We start from the raw sequence: 23,113 nt of genomic DNA, 5'->3' as shown, positions 1-23,113 counted from the left end.
TAGAACTGTCCTGTACTTTGGAATTACCCCAGTAAATCACACGATGAAGAACTATAACGCATTCTACATCGAAAAAGAAACTGGAAGGCAATTTAGTGAACACCGAAAAGAAACGGAAACGCAACAGGGAAAGAAATTCTCCTGGTCTGAAAGGAAGCAGGTCCCAGGTCAATAAAACAAACCATGCGCTATATTTAGCAAAACCATGGTATTTACTGGAACAACTGTAAGGTACTGAACAGAGAATAATCTATTAAGCGGCAGGTAAGGGGCGCCATCCGCAGCGACAAGATTTGAATCGAGATGAGGGGTCTCAAAGACTTGACACATATATGACCAGGTATAAACAAAAATTATCCGCATTAATTTATCGGTTTGAATAATCATTTCGTGCACGCATAACAACTAAGTGTGCATACGCTTATAGCATAGCCGAATCGACGTCGATCTTATATTGCCAACTCTTACATCTTTGTGTACTATGTATACGCTCACTGGTCATTTGAGGAGGGCGAGTATGTACCGTACTAGTCATCCAAACGTCACACATAAACATGTACCAGCTGTGCTACATTAATACGATATTTTCCCCCTCTACGAAATTTGAATTAAACGACGCCACAAAAACCAGATTTCGTTTTAAATGACATCATAAAAACCCATTACCCTGGATACCAAATAGCACCACGACCATACCTTGATGATTTACGATGCCAGATAAAGGCAACTTATCAATCCAAATGATAGGTTGCCTTCATTGCAACTTTTTTTTATGTTAGCTAGTTTTAACACTCTTGTTAATGTCTTAGTACATGTACCGGTGCTTGCAATATTTTTAATTGATGCATTCTCCATATTTTTTTCATATGTTGTCAGTTGTTTCTGTGTGCGTTTTATAAAGGTTAGTGCTTTGTGACACCTAGTCTTAAAAGGGCAGGGTCCTATGAACTACATGTATTCAATTGATGAGACCAGCAATTATTATCATGCTTCAAGGCAGTGGTCGGGCATGTGTAGTGCAAGGCACTAGTAGGAGTCATGGGAGACACTGATTAGCCATATGACCAGTGATGAGAGGCACAGGTCAGTCAAGAGTGCTGTGGTTTCATAATATTTTGAATAGGTGGAGAACCTGGAACTTCAGACATGCTAAACAATACATAAAAGTTTGTGATTTGTGCTGGAGCTGTTCCATTAGAATGTATTCAGTATTAAAGAAATTATGCTCCTCTACATGATGTGATGATATATAAACAAGTTTTTCTCCTAGGTTTTGGATCATGGATCTGGCATATACATCACCTGACAAAATCAGTGCCATACTTCCTACATTGGTGCATGGTCCAATGTACACAATAATGAATTTCTTGACAAAGATATCAGTCTACATTGTTGTGAAATATGTATGAAGCTTATTTGAAATGAAAAAATCTTCTGAACAGTCAAAAGTTTTTAAATCAAATTTATTAATAATTATAACCTTTGATTAAACATTTGTCGTCTTGTTGCCATTATGACAAAGTTTTCTTGTGATATTCTCATTATAAATGATAAGTCATTCACTGTAAATCATTATACAAGTTAAAAACTGCTTTTATACATAATTACATACAACACGAATCACTATAAATCAGATTAATTGTGACATTATATTAAAAGTTAATTTACAAATAAAAGAGATTTGAATTACATAAATACATTGGATTCATGCAAATACTACCATGGTTGTTTTAATTTGTTTTCCGTTCCCAAAAGAGAACAACTCCAAATCTTTCAACCAACAATTTCTTACAGAAGTTACTGCTTTCAGTGAAACAGGAAGCAGAACAGAATAATTACAATACAACAGTATGTATGTATAAACATTTATATAACAGTGGACAATTTCACTCTCATTAACACTTCCTACATACTTTGCTGCCAACAAATAATATCTGAAAATTGCACATTTTAACAATGAAAACGGATATTTTACTTCTCATGATGAAACATAACAGCATGAAAGTTCAACAGATTGTGCCCTTTAACAATCAGAATCTTTTAATTTACAAGTTAATTTGTCTCCAAGGAATTTATCCCCTCAATCTCTTCCCTCTTCAACACGGTCCCTGAATAATCGGCTTAATCTCAGCTTAGCAGGTCACATTGCCATCAATGCAAGACAAGACTGGCGGGGCGTCATTTTCCTTACTGATGATCTCCAGCTCCGGGTTAAAAGCCACATTGACACTGATGAGATCCCTGTAGAAGGCACCATCGTTGTCGCCACCGCCGAACACTAACACCTCGTCCTGGTCGTCATTGTCATGGGAGTATGGCAGACACACCGCCTGGTGGCCAGCACGGGCAATTGGTTTGGGATCCAGACGAATTCTCATCCAAGTTAGGGAATCTACAAAAGACAGTATATATATATATAAAAATAATAATAATTTAAACCAGTTACAACCAATAACCCAGCCAAGCCCGAACAAAAACAGAATCAAGTACAAATCACTGAAAAAATATGGAGCAACGTCTGCAAAAGGTCTAAAATTCTCTTAAATATATTATTATCCAGAGGTTCAAGATTTCAGAAATCCTTGAAGTGAACAAAAATGTATCTTATAGATCTGAGCATGCAAAAATGATTTTATCTTGAAATTGGTCAACAACATTGTTTTCAATTTAGTCCTTTTTAATTCTTTAATAATGACTATTTACATCATAAATTTATTTCATTATTATTATTTTTAATGGTGTATGCATCCGCAAAACCAGTAAAGCTATGGAGGACAACCCTGTCCCCAGTTTTCCTGGGTGAAGCAATGCACTCCATGACCTCACCGGTGGAGGACATGGATTTCTCTGTGATGGTCTAAAACCACAACTTCACTTCTCTGAAGCTGTGAGAAACGGACTATCACATGAGAGAATCAACCTGGCTTTAAATTTCCTTTCCTCTTTTCATCTATTTCCATGAAAACCTTATATTTTCCCTATTGGTTTAAACATATTTTTATTGCCTTGAAAATGACAAAAGGTTTGGGCACAAGTTTTTACAACTTATTTAAGCCCTCTCCTGACTTAAATACATTGTATGTACCTGGTACATCATAGCTGTCTTAACATGTACATTTCATTTTTTTTTAAATTTAAATTGAATTAACAAAATAGGTTGTTGACGACTGTTTCTCTGTACCCCGACCTTCTCATAGAGAATTAACCGAGGTTTTCCCACAGATAAAGAAAAATTATTCTTCGAACATGATGTAATTGTTGTAATTAAGACTACCTACTAGAAGCGGTTTGTATCCTTAATGTACTTACATACATAGTTAAAGGTTTTACTGTTTTGTTCAAAAGTGAGATCATGATTACCCCAGAGAAGTGTGTTTATGTCTGTTAGGAGGATCTCTAGAAGATTTAAGTTCCTAAGATTTCTTACCAGGTGATTTCTTACAGTTGAGTAATTTGGACATGTATAGAAATAGTGATGTACATTTTCTACTTCCCCACATAAACATAAAGGGTTATCACTGAGGTTAACTCTATAAATGTCATATTGAAGACTGCTGCATTCGTTCCTAAGTCTGATGTGTAAAATTGTAAATTTTCTATCTCCTACTGTTAAAAATTTTGGAATAGAAACAACATCATGTTTGAAACAGTTTTTAAATGCAACAAGAGAATGGGTTGACTTTATACAGGAGTTGAGGGAATTCCATTGTGTTACAGATGAAGGTATGAATGATTTTTTTAAAAGTTCTGTCCTACATCGTGGGATAGTGAAATCGTCTTGGTTTAATACGAGTAGCATATGTTGATGTTTCAGAACGGAGACTAGGAAGGCGTTCTAACAGACAATTTGGTGTCATATCAATTTTTTATTTTGAAAAGGGTTGATAGCTTAGTATGTTTATGCTCTTTAATTCTTTAATAATAACTGTTTACACAGAAATGTATATCATTATTATTATTTTTAATGGTGTATGCATCCGCAAAACCAGTAAAGCTATGGAGGACAACCCTGTCCCCAGTTTTCCTGGGTGAAGCAATGCACTCCATGACCTCGCCGGTGGAGGACATGGATTTCTCTGTGATGGTCTAAAACCACAACTTCACTTCTCTGAAGCTGTGAGAAACGGACTATCACATGAGAGAATCAACCTTTCTTCTTTTCATCTATTTCCATGAAAACCTTATATTTTCCCTATTCATCATCTTGATAATCTGTTACGTACCAAGACAGAAGACATGGGTGTCATCTAGGGCCACATTGCCATCATAGCCACCATGAATGAGTATTCTGTTTCCAGACAGTGCAGAGGAAGCATGCCAACTGGAAAAACAAACAGACGAATTAGTTGAATGTATGCGACTTTGTTATTGATTGAATTATACATGCTCTCATATACCACCTACTAGTATGATAGGAAAACCAGCTGTTGAGAGCAGATTAACAACACTAAATCACTAAATTTTCCAACATTGTGATGTCACAGATCAAAAGACATCTGTCAGAGATTTAACAGAACAAATCACAACCAAAAACTTTTAACTGAAAATAACATTATAGCATTACTTCTACCAGGAGCTTGGAGTTTTTTAGCCGATTTCTAGAGAAAGAAGAGGTTATGTTTTAAGTTTGCAACAATATGCAATACACTGTTTAACCCGAGCTCTATCCAATCTGAATTTTTGTCTAAATCAACTAACGTTTATTTCTGACAATGAAAATATATTAAAGGTACACTGTACAATCAGTAACTCTCTGCAGATTGGCCAATTTACTAATAATCTGTTCCTAAACAGCATTTGGTACTTAGCTCAAGGTCATATTTAAATTGAAAAAATATGTATTCATTTTTTAAAACGTTTTTCATAGAAAAATATACAAGTTGTCTCTGGTAAATAATTTTAAAATATTCCAGCTCTTTTCAACCCATAAACAACAAATTCAAGGATGCATACATTTTCCAAGCACTGACCTCAATTTAAGCTTTTTCATAGCCTGTATGGACCATGTATTCATAGGTCACCTAACAAAATTGAATGCAGAAACTTCCAAATTGATGACATACCTGCGTGGATTAGGTGGAGTACCAGAGACTTTGGGTTGAGACCATTCCACCATACCTGAAATGAGAAATTTGAATGAACAATTGTTTGACAAAAACACAAATGTGAATATTTATGAAGAATATTACCAGTGATGATGTGTATTTATGTGCATGAAATGATATAGCATGTTGCCAGCAAGCACAAGTAAGCTACACTTTTTTAGATACTCATGTTGACAGTTTTCTTCTTGATATAATTGTTCAACTTGGGGAGGAGGAAACATTTTTATGATTATTTATCTACAGCTATTATGTCTTGTCGTCCTTTATACTACAATAGTTTGTGTTGTGATGAGTTCTATTGTCGGAGGTTTAAGTTTTTATAACAATTTTGTTGTATTAAGGGACAAGAAAGCATGCATTTGAGTTTATTTATTTTTTACCATGGGGAATATAGAAATATTACTAAACATTACAGAAATCTCATCAATTTGTCAACAAACAACTACATATACTGTAAACAGAGCAAACTCAAGCAACAAACAAAATCAAAATAATTACACTAAAAGGCTAATGCTGAAAAGGCATAAAGCATTACACGTACTGAGGTCAAGGATATGAAGGTCGTTGTACACATAAGGAGCATCCCAGCCTCCAAACACCACCAGCTGGTCCTTCATCAGCGTGGCCGAGTGGCTGAAAACATGTATAAATCAGTTAATAGTGTCCAGATCTGATCCGATGTATACCTCACAGGTAATTCACAAACAGCATATTTGTCATCAAAGAGCATTGACAATATATCCATTACCTAGTGTAATACTAGCAAGAGTTGACGGAGGCATTTAATGCTAATTTTACCAAATCTTAAAATATATTGACATGGTTTGTTATTCTTGATATTAATCTGCAATGTTTATTGATGAATCTGTTGTACCATGCCCAATTTCTTCTGTCAAGTGTTTCACAATTCTGAAACATTAATGAAATATTTTCAATTTTCCCTCTATTTTGAATGAGCATAAGCATAGGCAGAATATTGACATACCCAGATCTGGCAATGGGCTTGTCTCCCTTGATGATGGGTGTGTACCAACTCTCCATGACAGGAGAGAAGATGTGCACATCGTTACTGCAGCCATCAGGCTGGGGGTCTGGTCGGGGATACACGCCACCGAAGATCCACAGCTCATTACGGTACAGTGTCGCACTGTGGTAGGCACGCGTTGGGGCTTTACCAGACACCTGGCAATGAAACACAGATAATATGAATAGACATGTCACATAATTTTCATCCTAAAATATTATAGTTCCCTCCCCTTATTGCCACTTTGTCAGTACCTTCGGTTCAATCTGGCAAATATTCTGTCTGCAAATGACTTGTCTAATCCAACCAAACAGCTCTTTATGTGCCTGTAGCCTGTAATTTTTTATTGTAAAATGTTTGACATTATAAAAAATATCTTCATCCCTGATAATTTTTTTACGTCCCAAAATTGCTTAGATTAAATTTAAGCTTTGTTACATATTTCAAAATGTCCATCCTTACCTTCTATTTTGCAGCCTAAAAATCAAAAAGAGTTTCCAAAGGCTTATAATTACCTTGAGTAGCTGCCATTTCCACTCGTCTATGTCCAGCATATGTACATCATGGAACCACTTGAGGTTCTTGGAGCCTCCATACACATATATACACTTGACCATGGGATCATATGTGGCTGTGTGGCCCATCCTGTACTCGGGCTTCTGTGTCTCCGACTTCAGCTCAGGGCACCGCCACTTCCTTGTCACTGAGAAATGAGTAAAACACTCCTTATTACATTATATTCTCTATCAGTTCACTTTTATCTGTAAATCATTTGGGTATAATTATTTAGTGTTGTGCTATTTAGTTTGTTCACCCAATAGTCATTGGAATTCTGACTGTACTTCATTTGAAAAGACTGAAAATCTGAATTCCTCAATGGGCTTATACCTATATACCAACCCACAGATGTTAAAAATGTCGTTATGTGCCATTTTATGTGTTAAAAAAATCACCTAAATTCACACCATGTGGTAATAATTTGTTATTTAAGTTAACTTGTGTCAAGTTTTCGGTCTTGTTAAAATACTAGGCCGTTTTTGTTTAAACGGTCAAACCGGTCGGACCTAGTGATCTGATGCTGCTTTCAGGCAAGCCTTGACAATGTCTTACAAGGCATGCAAAAACATTTGCAGGTCTGCGAGGATTTATACCTGAAATTGTTACATTTATAAACGGTCAAACCAGTTGTTCCGCATAAACAAACAGACCCCTAGTGAAATGTGCATCAACTGATCAAGGGGAGGTAAGTCTCTTTGAAAATATTATTGCAGTGTATTTAAAATTTTATTTCATGAAATAAAAACAAGAAAGATAAATAAGTTAACCATATATAATAAAATTTATAATATGCCTTATTAAAAAATTATAGAGTCTCAGCACACTGCTTTTTATCCCCAGACAAGAAGAAAAGTTCTAATGCTGCTTGCAAATTAACAATAGTTGAAAGAGTTCAATACCAAGAAAATGTTTATATTGTTTTCCTTCGACACAAAAATATCCCTGTGTCTGTGATTGGAGTTTGATCCCTGGACCTCTTGATTATAAGGAGGGACCTATAACATAAGTTTCCTTTTATAAGTGGCTAGAAATTCCTGATGTTCTTGGTCACATGCTGTAAATTATACCCTCTTATTTAAATGAACAAGCCATTCAGATTCATATCTCACCTGTGCCCCGCTTTGACCATCAATGAACATGTCAGGTTTGGTTGGTGTAGCACTTATAGTTTCAGAGAAACTAACTTAAACACAAAACTTCATGTCAATGCCGCCGGAAAAGCAACACCTAAGTTTCGCTTCTGCTACTTTGTGGCAGCGAGACAACATTACTATGGACATAAACAACCATTTGAAGTGTTTTTCTCATATATGGGAAGTATCACCATACTGTGTCATTGTAATGTATTTCTTTACATTGTATCATTAAAGAAAGTATCAGGACACATCAACATATTGCCCCATGCCCTAGCTAGACTTACCTGGATCGAGTGTCCAAACGGAGTCTTTGCTGAGCTGTTGTCGCTCCCCCTGTCCTCCAACAAGTACAGCCATCTTCTTGTCAGGTATCATACACAGGCTGTGACCCCATCGACTGCTTGGGTTGGGGCCAGCTGTAAAGCATAATTGTTATCTTAATCTATATCACTTAATAGGTGATAAAGGTCTAAAGTTCTCTTAAATATATTATTTTCCAGAGGTTCAAGATTTCAGAAATCCTTGAAGTGAACAAAAATGTACCGTTTATATTTTGCATCTCTGCAATTATTGAATCTGATAATGCAAAATTGGTTTTATCTTGAAAATGGGGCAACAACATTGCTATTCAATTTTGTAATTTTCATTTCGTTCATTATTGTTTTTAATGGTGTATGCATCCGCAAAACCAGTAAAGCTATGGAGGACAACCCTGTCCCCAGTTTTCCTGGGTGAAGCAATGCACTCCATGACCTCACCGGTGGAGGACATGGATTTCTCTGTGATGGTCTAAAACCACAACTTCACTTCTCTGAAGCTGTGAGAAACGGACTATCACATATATCAGAATTGTTGTCTTACAGACTGTTCCAACGCTACAAGGACTTTTCCTATTGGTATAAAGCAATTACATTTGCTATAGGTAAAGCTACAACCATACTTTTTACATAATTAGTTCCAATTTAGCAGGCATATATATATGTATCTTCAAAAACTCACTTTTGTGCAAATTTGATGACAAAAAATACTGCAATTGCCATTAATATTTTAACTAGTATGATGAAATAATGACCACAGTGGATCGTTTTCTACAACGTTTATACTCAAAATATTTTCTGGATTCATATTTCATGATGTTGTGATTATTAAATATTAGAACTGTGAAATTAAACAACTATAAAGTTTTGTACCTCTGCTTGTCACATCTTTACAGACGGAGAGAGTGACTTTTGTGAGATTGGGAGGCTGGCTGTGGACAATTTTCTTTTCTGACTGAGCCGACTTTGAAAGCTTTGCTTCCTCCATACTGAAGTTTTCTTTGTCGGATTTCTCCTCTGATGACGATTCATTCTCCAGCTTTAGTTTCAAGCCTCGGACCCTTGTATTTTTACGCTGTTTCTTAGATGAGGGTCCTGTAGGGGTCTTCTCCCCTTTACCAATGCTAGACCGCCTCTTTTGTTTGGTTGGTTTGTTTGGCTCAGTCTTCTTTTCAACAACCTGAGAAAAAAACAAGTAATGTAATGACAGATCGGTATTTGTGTAAAAATCCTTTAAACTGAGGATTTAGCAGTTTTCACTTAAGTATGGATTATTTTTTCACCTTGCATTGAAAATACTGCTTTTTTACCTGTGGTGTTTTCTCTGACTTTTCCTGGTCACTCTTCTTTCCAGCCTTAAGGACTGGTTCTACGTTCATGTCTTCGTCGCTAGATGACTTGGTTACCCCATGGATCTCCAGTACCAGCTTTGCCATACCGTTCTCGGTAGTGGATACCATACTGGCTGGTACAGCACTGCTTCCTCTCTCCCAACACAGGGCTCTGGAAACAAACAAGTGTTGATCTGGAGGATTAATGCTTGTGGATTGTAATCATCCTTTGATGGAAATAAATTGTAAAAGATGTACCGTCAAATTCAGCAAGAACGGTTCACTCATCTATCGATATAAAGCTGCCTTATGGATTCATTTGTTTTATCACTCAAAACCCAGGCTTAGATCATTTCATTTTCAATTCTTCAACATGTTAACATCATGTATCAACTCATTATCGATGACCAATAAATTGGCAAAATTGTCTGTAAAACTTGCATGCACTGAAGTGAAACAAGTAACTAAGTCAAAGCCTATTAAATGAAACATTAATTTAAAGAATGTTGAAATTTTAAATTCTCCAGCTGAGACCACAAAACAATCGGTCAAATGAAAAGACACTGTGAAAGTAGGAATCCAAATCACCAAAACGTGGACAAAAAGTATGTATGAATTACATATGATCATTAATCAATTCAATTAATGCACTCACTGTGACACTACAATCAGACTGTAGGTAAACATTCGGTTCTAATAATCAAGCATATATTTGTCTCGGACCAGCCAGATTTATACATGCTGAACAATTTAGTTCGAACTTATCAATTTTACATAAATATTTGAAAAAAAATGTAGATATTACTATCCAATGCTGAATTACCTTTGCTTTTGACTGAGTGTGCCCAGTGTCAAGATGTCGTCTTTGTAAAGAAATGTGGCTTCAATCGACACATGTCCATCACCCTCAGGAAATTTCCCCAAACAGAATATGACCATCTGATCAGGCAGCGGAACTGAACAGTATTGGTAGAATCCTCCATCACTGGCCCTGAAACAGCATAAAGCATTTCACTTTTAAAACTCTTTACTCATATATTATCTTTGTTTTATATATTGAAAGATAAGATGGACATCAATTTAACAATATGCCGTATACTGTTTTCACCTGCATGTTCCATCTTTCATGTACTGCTAAATGTATGCAAGATCAAATGTATACAAATTCACATACAAATTAAGTATCCTTTATTTGAACTCTGTAAAAAACAAATCAAATGATATGAATTCTTGAAGAATTTCTTAACATGTGATTTATATCATTGTAGCATTTTGCACCAATATGATATAGGAACTGGACTGGTTGTACGCTGGTAGCTCAATTGATAGAGCGTCTGTTTAGAGTTCAGAAGGTCCCAGGTTCAAATCCGAGTCTGGCCATGCATTTTTTCCGCCTCTATTATGGTACCATGACCAAACCTTGTTTCAGATTCTGGGTGAATACTTGGCAAGGGGATACCGTCACCTGGGTTGTAAATAGTGATGTCTTCATGTGCGAAGACATAGAAAAAGGATTCTAGAGTCCTAGGTTCGACTTCCAGTCAGGCTGTGCATATTCACTGCTTTAAAAACACAATATATATATTCTCAATTAGGGTTTTACTGCTGTAGTCATACATGCCCGAACTCACGGCGAGAGGCAACATCTCACAGATTTTCAACTCCGATAAAGTCTCACGGCGTGGGACATGAATTTACGAAAAAGTCCCCAAACTCTAACGTTTTTTAATGATCGATCGGTGAACCATTTTCCTGTTGTTGTTTACTCAAAGTCTTACGAGATTCCACAATGTTTTCAGGGATAAATCACGAGAGATCTCGAGTAGCACTCATGTGATCAAAGAGCTCTTTCGATTATTTCCGAAAAAGCTGGTTGAAATGGCCGGGTTGATTTCAGTGTCTTTTACAATAAGTAATATATCTGAACAATTAAAATAAATTCATATAAAAGATTTAGTGTGATCCTCTCTTTTGTTGCAATACGTATACATATATATCCGTGATACTACAGAATGCCTGACATTCTTAGTCTTAACCACTACCCGACGGTGTCGGCTTCAGCATCGAAATTTCCTGTGAAGTTGATACCGCACAGAATTAGCACAAAACATGTTTTCTGTCATGTTTGTAAGGTTAGTTCATGCCAGAAACTTTGATAAATACTATGTCCGGCTAAGTGTTTCTTTACAAATATAATTTCACTACGAAAGTAAAGAGAACGACTGGTAAATATATAAGGGGCATGTCATGAAGGTGATGGAAAAAGTCTTTGTTCTGAACGCTGAAATATGTATTAAAATTTAAAAGTTCAAATACTGAACACAGTTTTTCTTCACTTTCACAGCTGTTACTTCTGTCCTCTTGTTAAATGCATGTTTCAACATTCTGTTACATTATTAATAAGTTCAAATGTAAATGAACATAGACAACTATTATCCTTATTTTTGCAAACCCATCCAAATACATAGTTCAAAGTTTAAACTGAACATCAGTATTACTGTTGCTGTGAATAGTGGCCTGTTCAACTAAATTTCGAAATTTAAAGTAAAATCTGCTTCTTCAGTATATCTCAACTATGATATATTTTGATTTGTTATCTTAGTGCTATTAAATATATATAATCATATTCAATATATACAAACAAAGGCCTGCCAAAGTCAAAACAAGGTTCCTTACTTTACTTTGGATTTTGTGCTTTATTTGAATATTTCATTAATTTAGTTGAGTAAGATAGTCTTTTTGCCATTAGCAATTTACCAAATTTTAGATTTTTCAAATGAACTTGAAAACCACATTTAAAAAAATATTAAGTAGGTTGACTGTATGATCATTTCAAGGACAATTAACAATTGTCACACATGCTGGACAGTATATGTGGCTACAATTATTAACAAGCCTTTAAAATTTTATCAGCAATTAATACTTTATAGCCATAGACTAAAGAATCCCCCCCCCCTAATAAAAAGATGCCTCATGTATATATATATATAAAAAAAAGTATTTATAATTCATATATTGAGATGTGTTTTGGGTCGATAGTTCAACTCTGCTGTATTGATCAACTTACTGATCAAAATTAAGATGCCTTTGAGATATGCAGTGTAATTTAATACTGGATCAGGCGATGTCCAACCTCACGGTTACCAGACCTTCTTACGTTCAAAGAAAAGGCTCAGCTATATTTTTTCTGATAGAGTAGACACGTTCTATTGCTTTACACAGAACGCATTTTCTTTTTATAACTGATTATAACCATCTCACATCTAATATTTAAGAAAAAAAAACTGTTTCACTTTCAGTCCGATCTTTTGCCGATCACCTGCCGGCCTTGATATCAAGAAAAGGCTTCGCATTTCTTTCTTAGATGGTTCATACTTACTTCAATTCACTTGGAGGTTCTCGTGTACTGTTTATACTATAAATCTTAAGATCTGCCATCTTCTTCGGCAAATTGACTTCTTTGCCTACATTAGCGCCCTTTTCGTGACTGTCAACAAAACCCCTCTCATAAATGGCGCTAAATCGAATGATAGTGAATGCGCGCGCAGTATACTTGACAGTCTATAGTCTTTTTCAAAAAAAATCCTTTTTGGAAACGGACTTTCGAAAAACAAATCACTTAGGCTTACAGTTGATAATTTCACTTATAGCGCACAATAACTTAAAAAATGTAATGCATTTCATAAACTATGATTTCTCATTTTAAGGCAGTCAGAACCGGGCGGGGATCGTTTGGCGCGGGGACCATCTCAAAAATAGAACAGTGTTGGATCTAACATGTGTTACGTAATGTACTGGTTAGTCAATAGAGTATATTTTTTCTATCGCAATTGAAATACAAATTAGACTTCTTGAGATTTCCTTAATCTATATTTTGGAAAGTTCTACCTTTATTGATTGTGACATTTGTATCGAGTGTAATCTGATTTTTAGCTCAATCATAGTCGGAACTATAAGTAAGCATACAATTTGCCTATACACCGCCACAGCGTTACACCATCACCATAAATAAGACTGTAAACATTAGCTGGACGTTTGTCACTGTGTGCCTCAGAGATCTATCAGCATGGTCGTAAAAGTACACGTGGAGTATTGGTATGCATTTTAAGTTGTTTTGTTAATTAACATTTTTAAATGCCAGATAATTGCATGGGTGTCTTACAGGGTCAGGTTCCTCTTTAAAAAAAATCGACAGAACAGTACAAGTGTGATCATTACACTTGTACTAGGCAACTGTCGAATATTTTTTTTATATTGACCCACCAGTAAAACTTCCAGCCACAATATGGAGATTTATGTAAGATACAGCAGTGGCGGATCCAGAGGGTTTTTTGCTCTGTATTCAATGCATGATATCTGTATATCATGTAATATAAATTGATGAATTTCCTGTATAGTTTTGACTAAGTCCTATTTTTCATTTAATTATTACAAAAGGTATAAAAGGTCAGGAATCAATCTAGGCCAAAATCTAACTGGATATGGTGAATTTCCTGTTGAGAAAAATCCACCTATCGTTAAGATTCTTAGCTTAGCTAAAACTTAAAACTATTGTTTTATTCTGTAATATATTTCCCCATCCAGAAAAAGTGTACTCTTTTTTTTTTTGGAAATTTCCATTTTCTGTATATGAGAAATATATATAAAAAACACAAAAAAAAACAGAAAATGTAAAAGAATGCACATACTGTATTATAAAATTTGAATTTCAATGTTCGAAAACTATATCCATATAATGTCAGTGTGTATGCTTTTCCCCAAATCACAAAAAGGTAAATTCCTCAAAATCATTTGATTGGTCCTTCGCATTCTGTATTTCCCTAAATCTAACATTAATATTCATTAAAGAAATATCTCTGCTGCATTAGTTATATAATGCATGCAATATTCTGTAGCATGGGCTACTGGATTATAATACATACAAGTAATGTTATATGTACAGAAAACCCACGTAAAAAACACATGTCACAATGTTGATATAGGGGTTACATGTTTTATGATGTTTTTATCGGTGTACGAAGCTAGCTTGAACACGCTGGTCCCAGTTTGTTATCTTGGTCAGGTCTATATACTGACTGCTACATACTGATGGCCAAAAGAGTGAATGTCTTACAATGATATAGACATTTTCACTGTCGATCCTGTACATTTGTTGTTCCTTCCCTTGTCTCGTATTGCTATTATCCCCCGGGAATATTAATTTGGATTTGTTCGTCTGTCTGTATGTCCACCTGTCTGTCATGCTTCGTTTCTGTGCAATTATAACTACAACAAATATTAACCAATTTTCTTCAAACTTGGTCACAGGGCTAAATGGCGGGCTCAGCCAGGTTCGATGACCACTTTCAGCGGACCATATTTGGCGGAGTTATGGCCCCTTGAATAACAAAAAACTTCATTATCTGTTGGGTTTCATTTCTGTGCAATAACTACAACAAATGTTAACCAATTTCTTTTTCAAACTTGGTTACAGAATTAAATGCCTTAAGGGCTCGGCCAAGTTTGATGACCACTTTAAGCTGACCCCATTTAGCAGAGTTATATGGCCCCTTGAATAATTAAAACCATCATTATCTGCCGCGTTTCGTTAACGTTCAATAACTACAACAAATGTTAATCAAATTTCTTCAAACTTGGTCACAGGGTTAAATGCCTCAAGGGCTCGGCCAAGTTCGATGACCACTTTCAGTTGACACTATTTTGCGGAGTTATGGCACCTTGAATAACAAAACCGTCACTATCTGCTGCGTTTCATTTCCGTGCAATAACTACAACAAATGTTAACAGATTTCTTCAAACTTGGTCACAGGGTTGAATTCGTTAAGGGCTGGGCCAAGTTTGATGACCACTTTCATTGGACCCCATTTTGCGAAGTTATGGCCCCTTGAATAACGAAAAGCATCATTTGCCGTTTCTGTAATTTACTCTCGCAAATATTATCCGATTGTCTTGAAACTTAGTAACAGGGTTCAACGTATTAAGGGCTCAGCCAAGTTTGACAACCACTTTAATTGGACTCCAGCAAATATTAGCCAAATTCCTTCAAACTTGATAACAATGTTTGTGTTCCTTTGTCTTTCCACCCATCTCGGGCACTCTTTGGTTTTCGTGTGATAATTGCTGTAGATATTGTTAAGATGCTTCAACCATATTCCGTATGCACATCTAACTCATGCTTAGTTTGCCAACTGATGTGATTTGTGCATATTTACGGATATTCAATGAGGTCTAGGGCTTTTCTTCAAGTTTCAAGCTATACATTATGTCTCAACAGCAAGATACTCGCATGTTTAAACCTAACCTCAATAATTTTAACCTACAATATGTCCTTCAAGCGGGGGATAAATATTCCACGAATTTGCTTGTGTTATATTTGTTCTCAGTAACATTGTACATGTGATGATGTATAACAAATCACTTCATATTCAGCAGATCTTTCTGTTGATACCTGCAGTTATCTTGATTGTCTGGAAATTAATTTATCATTTTCTGATTAATTCTTGTTTACACATTTCATTTATGTTTCAGTGGTGCATGAGGGTACGCCCCCAAAGTAAGTATGTCTTCTAGATTTCACCATAATTTACTAACTTGGTTGAAAATGTCTATTATGATTATTATTTGAGAATTTTGGAAGATTCTGCAATTTTCGCAGTGCTCAGATGCTTACTAGGCAGAATACAGTAAGGCAAAACAAAAAGTACATGTTTGTTTCCTGTTACATGTCTGAACAAAATAGAATAGGTTGGTAACAAATTTTATTTTTATTTCATTTTTCATAGGTTTATATAAGTGACTGATCTTGACTTTAAACAGTTAAAGACAGGGATCTTTAACCTCTCGTCTTCCCTCCACTTACAAACCCCTATTTTACATTCACATTTTGTACATTTCCATATATGTGTGTGTGTTATATATCTGGACCTGTGTTCCATCCCTGAACACTCCCGTGTATGATTGACTACCTGTGGGTTGATGTGACAGCTGGCAGCAGGCTATAACCTCAGCTCTCCCGTGCTGATTTTCTGTGATATATCCAACACCTCTCCTGACCTGCTTATATTTCATACATGGCTACAACTCTAATTACAGTGATGTTGGTTGTTTGAAGATTGTTCTGTACTGTCTAATTTCATCTTTTGATTCTAATTAACCCACATCAAATAATCCATTAAAAGTGGAATTATTAGCCTTGGTAGCTAGAGTGTAAAACTAACAGTATAATTATAATTTATTGTCACTATGAAAATGTGAAATGCATGTGATAAAATCTGTATCACATTTAAAAAACCACTCCAGAGGTTTCATCCATAGCAGAATTTAAATCCTAGACTAATTGTTGTTGGCTGTTGATATATAATTAGTGGCAGTGTAATATTTAATAAAAGTTTGTCCGTATTAAACAGATCAGTTGGTCATAATTGACACCTTACAAATTCAGAAGTTAATGTTTGCTCTTAGTTTGTGTCAAAAGAGTGTGTGTGTTCTGTACATGTCTTCCATTGATTCTGATGAGTTGGTGTCCTGTAGTTATTTTTCTAGAGACAATTTTGGTATTACATCGATACAATTTACTGTACACCTTAAAAAACAATTAGAATAAATAAATCTGAATTTGAATAAAGTATCATTTGTTTTTCTTTTACTGAAATGAAATTATTTGGTAGGCTCTATATTTAAAACCATTATATATATAGCTATGACATTCAATTGTATTGGTTAACATTATAATTATGTGAATTGAATTTGTGGTTGAATGTATATAAAGATGTGTTAAATCAGTTTATTGAAACAGTGGTCTAGAAATATGTTATATCTGTTTAAGGACCTTATGTATATTGTATTGCGTTTGTAGGATAGACATTTATGTATAAATGAGGATAGTCGAGAGTGCAGACATTGCTGCACCCTTTTGCGCACAGGTAACTCGAGGCAAGGCGCCGGTTGACAATGTCACGGTCAACGACGTGTCAGTTCAGGCCTAAATGACCACAGTTGTCGATGGGCTGTTAAATATAAACACAAACAAACAAACATTATGTTTTGAATCTGAAGGATGGACAGTATCCATGTTCTGAATCTGTTGTAACCTGCATGGATATAATGTAGCATCCTCGATACTCCAGGGGTTATGCTCACTTTCGCTCTCAGCAATCCTGGAAAATGTCATAGAAAATTGAAGGCATGTGGCTATCTATTTGATTGGTCTCGGGTAAAAAAAATAATTGACCAATCGCTAGGCAGATACCTGTCCTTTGAAGATTACAGAGGGGCAATACCCGGCTTCAAAGTCAGTCAAATTTACCATTAAACAACCATGAGATTATTTATGTACAATGTACATCAAAGGATCAAACTTCTTATCTCTTTTTCAAGATGGCGCACACTAATCAGCCTTTGATTTCGTCATGAAATATTCCAGGGGTGTAGAGAACGTAAGTGAGCGAACCCCTGGAGTATCAAGGATGATAACTTGTTTGTAACACTACAGTGGTAATTATTTTTCATTGCATCCACTTACAAGTCTGTCTTTGATGCTCTTCCAGATGAGCTAACAGAGTTGATAGAAAGTGGCTAGCAGTTTAGCAGTGTGGCATGTGTATTGAATATAGATAGAATTGATTAAAATGGAAAATTACTCTATTTATTCATGCTTTTTTTTTACATTTTCAGTTTCAGAAGTTGAAGAATCAGCTTCAGAAGAAATTTGGAAATGGCGTCACTATGGTAGGTCCTGTATACTGGCAATTTCCAAACTTTTGTCACTTCAAAATTTGAACCTAGAGTTTGAAAAAGTGTATAATAACATAGTATAATAAAAAAAATAATCAATACCATAAAATACAATACATACACTTTGCACAATCAAAATCAATTTATTATACTTCTGCCTGAGATATACTGAATTCTGTCAACTTGATAACAGTACACTGTGACAGATATCAGAAGTGTTCACTTAGACTTTTAAATATGGTCACTTTTGGGTATTGACTGCTAAAAACATAGCAAACACATTTTCTGTTATGTCACGTTCTGAAAAATATAAAAAAAATCTTCTGATGAAAATGAGAAGTGACATTAAACAAAATCTGCTTTATTTGTCACAGTGAATTCACTTTTTGTATTGACCAAACAAAACGGTTCTTCCTTTTTGCTGCATCCAGAGCCACAGGTTTTCGTGTAAGGCCCAGATGAAGTGACCATAGTGGTTGTTTAGGTACATCTTTGCTTCATACTCTAAGATACTTAACTAAACTATTGATAACATTTTGTGAGCAAATCTTACTAGATAAAAGCAAAATAATGTAGGACGGTGTTGAGTAACCCAATCAAAATCGATAAGTGTGATGTCTTTAGATCATGTTGCTAAGATTATGCTATTTTCTAAATCCCTTACTGTTTAGATCCAGTAACATTTTTTTCATGGAAGTTAGTTTTAAAATATAATGAACAGAAAATACATTGGTTTTGCAAATGAATACCATATAAATTTCACTTGTATGGCAGAGTAAACCAATATTGTCACTTGTGCTTCACAAGATTTTAAAAGATATTGGTACAGGTATCTTGCCATACTCTTTAAATAGTTATGGCATTCAATGGAAAACTATTAGATATCCTGTACACATGTATTAACAATAATTTTCATTTGACTCATTGTATATAAGAAAAAGATGCTGTATGATGATTGTATATCTTGAGCAGTGATCATGAAAAGATTTTGATTTATTTTTTTGTTATAAGCCTAATAAGTGGCTGAATTAAACTAGTGAAATCTTCATCAATGGCAAAAAAATATTATACAGAATTGATTTATATACAGTTAAACCTCAATATCGCCCCTTGTTCCATTTGTGACCGTACTTACCACTGACATATTTCAAGGTTCATTTTTATCTTTTTCTTGAGACTTCCTTCATACTTTTCTATAAATATCGCCAAATCCCTTATAAAGCCAAAATTTCTCTGTACACACGGTGACAGTGTAACAAGGTTTTGATATAATTTGAGAAGTTTTCTTGCATATTTGGATTATTGCTATCCGAGTTGTAATTTAAGAAAGGTTGTATCTGGTAGAAGTTTTAATTTACAAATGCGGCTTGGATATAAATTCAAAGAATAATATTCAAGGGTATAATTGACACAAGCTGATTTTTTTTTTGTTCAAATCTAATTTTTTTTCTTCCTTTAAATACTTTTAAGCATTTCTTAAATTATGTAGAATACGCTTTTATAGAGCTCTAGTATTTTATAGGCATTGCTTGTCTAGAAATGACAAAAACAATTGGTTCACTGGAAACTTAGGTACATTTAAAAATGGATTGAGTATGATATGCATTTGTATGATTATTTCTAACTCTGACTGTGTTGTTACAGGACCACTATGCCACACCAAATGTAACAGGATTCTTTGAAGTTTCTGTAAACGACAAACTTATCCACAGTAAGAAGGTAATTATCTCCCCTTCACCATAGTTTGCACTGGCCCATGGCTGTATAGTTTTAGGTCAATTCTTGCCTAATTCTAGCCCAGGAATCTTAATCAGTTGATACATACCAGCATGGCTTTGGGTCAACTCTTATCCTAGATTTTACTTCAAGAAACTTGCATTATCACATGTACCTGTATGGTTTTGGGTCAATTTCTGTCTAAATTCTAGTCTAAGAATCTGTACTTAAAGCTTGTATCCCCGTGTGAATGTTTATTGGAGCATACTTGCATATATAAATGTAATACAGTTAATACAATATAAGGATCTCCACACTTGTGATGGTAGGTTATAATGTTTATTTATTTTGAGTTAGTTACTTTTCAAATTGTACAAAGACACTGGGTTTACCTAGATTTTAAAGTTAACTAACGAAAGTTAGATAAACATCATAACCAAACCCATTACAAGTTTGGAGACTTTCTTCTCCCACGATGGCATAATCATCAAACTGATGGAGCCCTCGTATAAAGAAGAAGAACATTCAGATAATATATCCAGGAAACAATATTTCTTTTGGAAATACGTTATTCCTGATTATCCCTGTTCCCAATAGGCAAACACTTTCCATGAATTATGACGTCACAATGAAAGATGATGTTGCCAAGCATTGTTACTTATCCTCATAATAAGAAGATTGACCAATGAAATACCTGGGTTAGCATTCATGAAACATGAAACCATGCTCAAACTCAGATTCTGTGCCCAAACCCTGTTTCTAGTCAACAAAAAAGCACATCTTGTCCATAATTTTGAGGAATTTTAGAGAGATTTTTGAAGCCAGATACCATTTTCAATGTTAACCCTTGACTTTTGATTGTGTCACATGATTTGAGCGAGTAACAAGAAAGTTGATTTGAGCACAGAATCCATGCCTGAGCATAAGAACATTTTCATGAATATCGGCCATTGTAGTGTTATCATGGTGGTACTCATTTGTCATTAATCAAAAAGGTTTCCCAATTTCTGGCAGGTCTATCAAATGAGTTTGAAATGAGGAAAGCTAGAGTGGTTGCGAGAGGTATAGATATATACATGTAATATAGTATATGGTTTTTGCAGGATTTCTGTAGAATGTTCATGTCATATATGCATTCCTATTTCATGATTTACACATTAATTTCTTTTGGTTTGCACCCACCAGAATAGTGATGGCTATGTTGACACTGATGCCAAATTGGATAAGATCGTGAAGGCTGTTGAGGCAGCCTCTTGATGTAGGAAAGTGGCCACAGGTCAAGGATCGCAGTAAGTAAAAGTGTTGTAGTTTAAAAACGTCGGGAAAAGCCCCCTGTCCAAATGTTAATGTTAACATTTTAGTGACATTTACTTTTCTGTAAGACCAGATAGTTTACCATTACAGTTGGCTGGATTGTTTATTGATATCAGTACTGGTATCAGATTTTTTTGGGACTCAGAATTAAAACTCCATTTAACATCTCTGTCTTGATGTAAGGGAGAATTTGCATAGTCGAGCCAACCATAGCCTCACAGTACTGTATAACACGAAATGTTCGTGGGTACTCTCCATCGTGGTTTGAAGCCATTTAGATTGTTTCGTGGTACAAACTTTCGTGGATATCCTTTATTAACAAACAGTAGACTTGTTTCATTCAAATTCATTGTATTTATTTTCGTGGTTCTACAACAACCACGAAAACAATGAATGTTTATACACAACGAAGCATTCATGTTATACAGTATATAATTATTGTGAGGCTAGAGGCTAATAGTTCTAAGTGTATCGAAGTTAAAATTTGGAATCCTTTTTCGTTTTTGGTTATTTTAGCTGAAGAACTTGGAGGTATCAGGAGGAGGCGCTTACAATGACGGAACAAGATGCAAACCCTCTTTGTCTTGTACCAGATGACCCTTAGTGTAGCCTTGTGATGACCTCTGACTTTGTCGGCTGTGACCTTGGATCAGTGGCAATGTGTTTCTCTACAAACTTGTAATGTGCACTAACTTATACTTAATGGGTTGTTTTTATTGCTATCATGGTCGTCAATAATATTATTTACATGAAGTTGTCCAGTTACGTGATTCATTGTAAAATTACTGTGACTGTACAATTTTTACCTTCTTTCCTTTTGAAACCAATTTGCCCTCTTGTCGATGCTAAAAAATAAAACCACAAAAAAGCTTTCTGATTTTACTGTTTGCTACTAAGTTAAGTAAAAATATTTGTAAGAATGTTAATTGAGTCCCAAATAAAGACAAAAAACGCCTAAAAATAAATTAATGCAATTTTTGAGAATCTCAGTTACAATATCATAAATGTTATACTATCTTCAATAATTTGTATGTATCTTGCTTGTGATCAAATTTTACATTTTGAAATGAATCCTGTTTTGCAGCAGAAATTAATATGTAAGACCATGAAAATAGATTTAGTCACACTCCATGGTGAGACACTAGCTCTTTAACAGGGTAAGGTGAGAGTTTAATTCTACCTCAAATGGGTTCTTTCAATTGTTTTCTTCCTGTACATCTTATAAAATGCTCTTGATCTCTTTTATGACATTTGTATGTACAATTAACATGTAATGTTTACTTGACATCAACATGAAGAATGTTTTACAAAGTTTACAGAGATAAGGACAAGCATTGTACACATTAGTAAATATATCATACACAGGTTTAATAATAACAACAATGTCAACGCAGTGTTAATATTATTTGAGAATCGATTTTATGTCAGAAACAAATGATAATGACAATAAACCATCTTTTTCAAAACAAATGTATGTTGTTTTTCAACAGAAAATAGTTGCAATTATCACTAATTCAGTTGCCATTACGAGGTGCAGATACATGTACAGTAGAAGTTCAGTCACCATTTTGAAGTTTAGATACAGTAGTAATTCAGTCACCATCGTGANAGTAATTCAGTCACCATTGTGAGGTGTAGATACAGAAGTAATTCAGTCACCATTGTGAGCTGTAGATACAGAAGTAATTCAGTCGCCATTGTGAGGTGTAGATACAGTAGTAATACAGTCACCAGTGTGAGGTGTAGATACAGAAGTAATTCAGTCACCATTGTGAGGTGTAAAATAGAAGTAATTCAGTCACCAGTGTGAGGTGTAAAATAGTAGTAATTCAGTCACCATTGTGAGGTGTAAAATAGAAGTAATTCAGTCACTATTGTA

General features: G+C 35.0%; 1 protein-coding gene and 1 long non-coding RNA gene across 2 annotated transcripts; one reads left to right on the top strand and one right to left on the bottom strand.

Moving 5' to 3' along the window:
• Nucleotides 1-1,446: 1,446 nt before the first annotated feature.
• Nucleotides 1,447-12,993, bottom strand: LOC110467258 (tip elongation aberrant protein 1-like). The gene is made up of 11 exons (XM_021524300.1): nt 12,851-12,993; nt 10,295-10,462; nt 9,451-9,643; nt 9,014-9,320; nt 8,108-8,239; nt 6,645-6,832; nt 6,091-6,287; nt 5,647-5,738; nt 5,064-5,118; nt 4,224-4,321; nt 1,447-2,392 (listed from the first exon to the last, which is right to left on the bottom strand). The coding sequence occupies exons 1-11, from the start codon at nt 12,907-12,909 to the stop codon at nt 2,133-2,135; spliced, it is 1,749 nt and encodes a 582-aa protein (XP_021379975.1). The 5' UTR covers nt 12,910-12,993; the 3' UTR covers nt 1,447-2,132.
• Nucleotides 12,994-13,433: 440 nt separating this feature from the next.
• On the top strand, nt 13,434-22,704 carry LOC110467265. The gene is made up of 6 exons (XR_002464834.1): nt 13,434-13,566; nt 16,000-16,024; nt 18,145-18,198; nt 19,849-19,923; nt 21,106-21,209; nt 21,751-22,704. It is a non-coding gene; the product is annotated as an uncharacterized LOC110467265 (long non-coding RNA).
• Nucleotides 22,705-23,113: the final 409 nt, after the last annotated feature.

Source organism: Mizuhopecten yessoensis, unplaced genomic scaffold, assembly GCF_002113885.1.
Source record: "Mizuhopecten yessoensis strain PY_sf001 unplaced genomic scaffold, ASM211388v2 scaffold11167, whole genome shotgun sequence".
In the NCBI taxonomy this organism is placed as follows: domain Eukaryota; kingdom Metazoa; phylum Mollusca; class Bivalvia; order Pectinida; family Pectinidae; genus Mizuhopecten; species Mizuhopecten yessoensis.
This window is presented reverse-complemented; position numbering and strand designations above follow the sequence as displayed.

Coding starts and splice junctions, on each gene's coding strand:
- LOC110467258 (XM_021524300.1), bottom strand. CDS start 12,909: ATGGCAGATCTTAAGATTTATAGTATAAACAGTACACGAGAACCTCCA. Junction 9,321..9,450: donor AGTCAGAGAAAACACCACAG/GTAAAAAAGCAG, acceptor TTTTTTTCTCAG/GTTGTTGAAAAGAAGACTGA. Junction 5,119..5,646: donor CCTTCATATCCTTGACCTCA/GTACGTGTAATG, acceptor TTCTCATTTCAG/GTATGGTGGAATGGTCTCAA.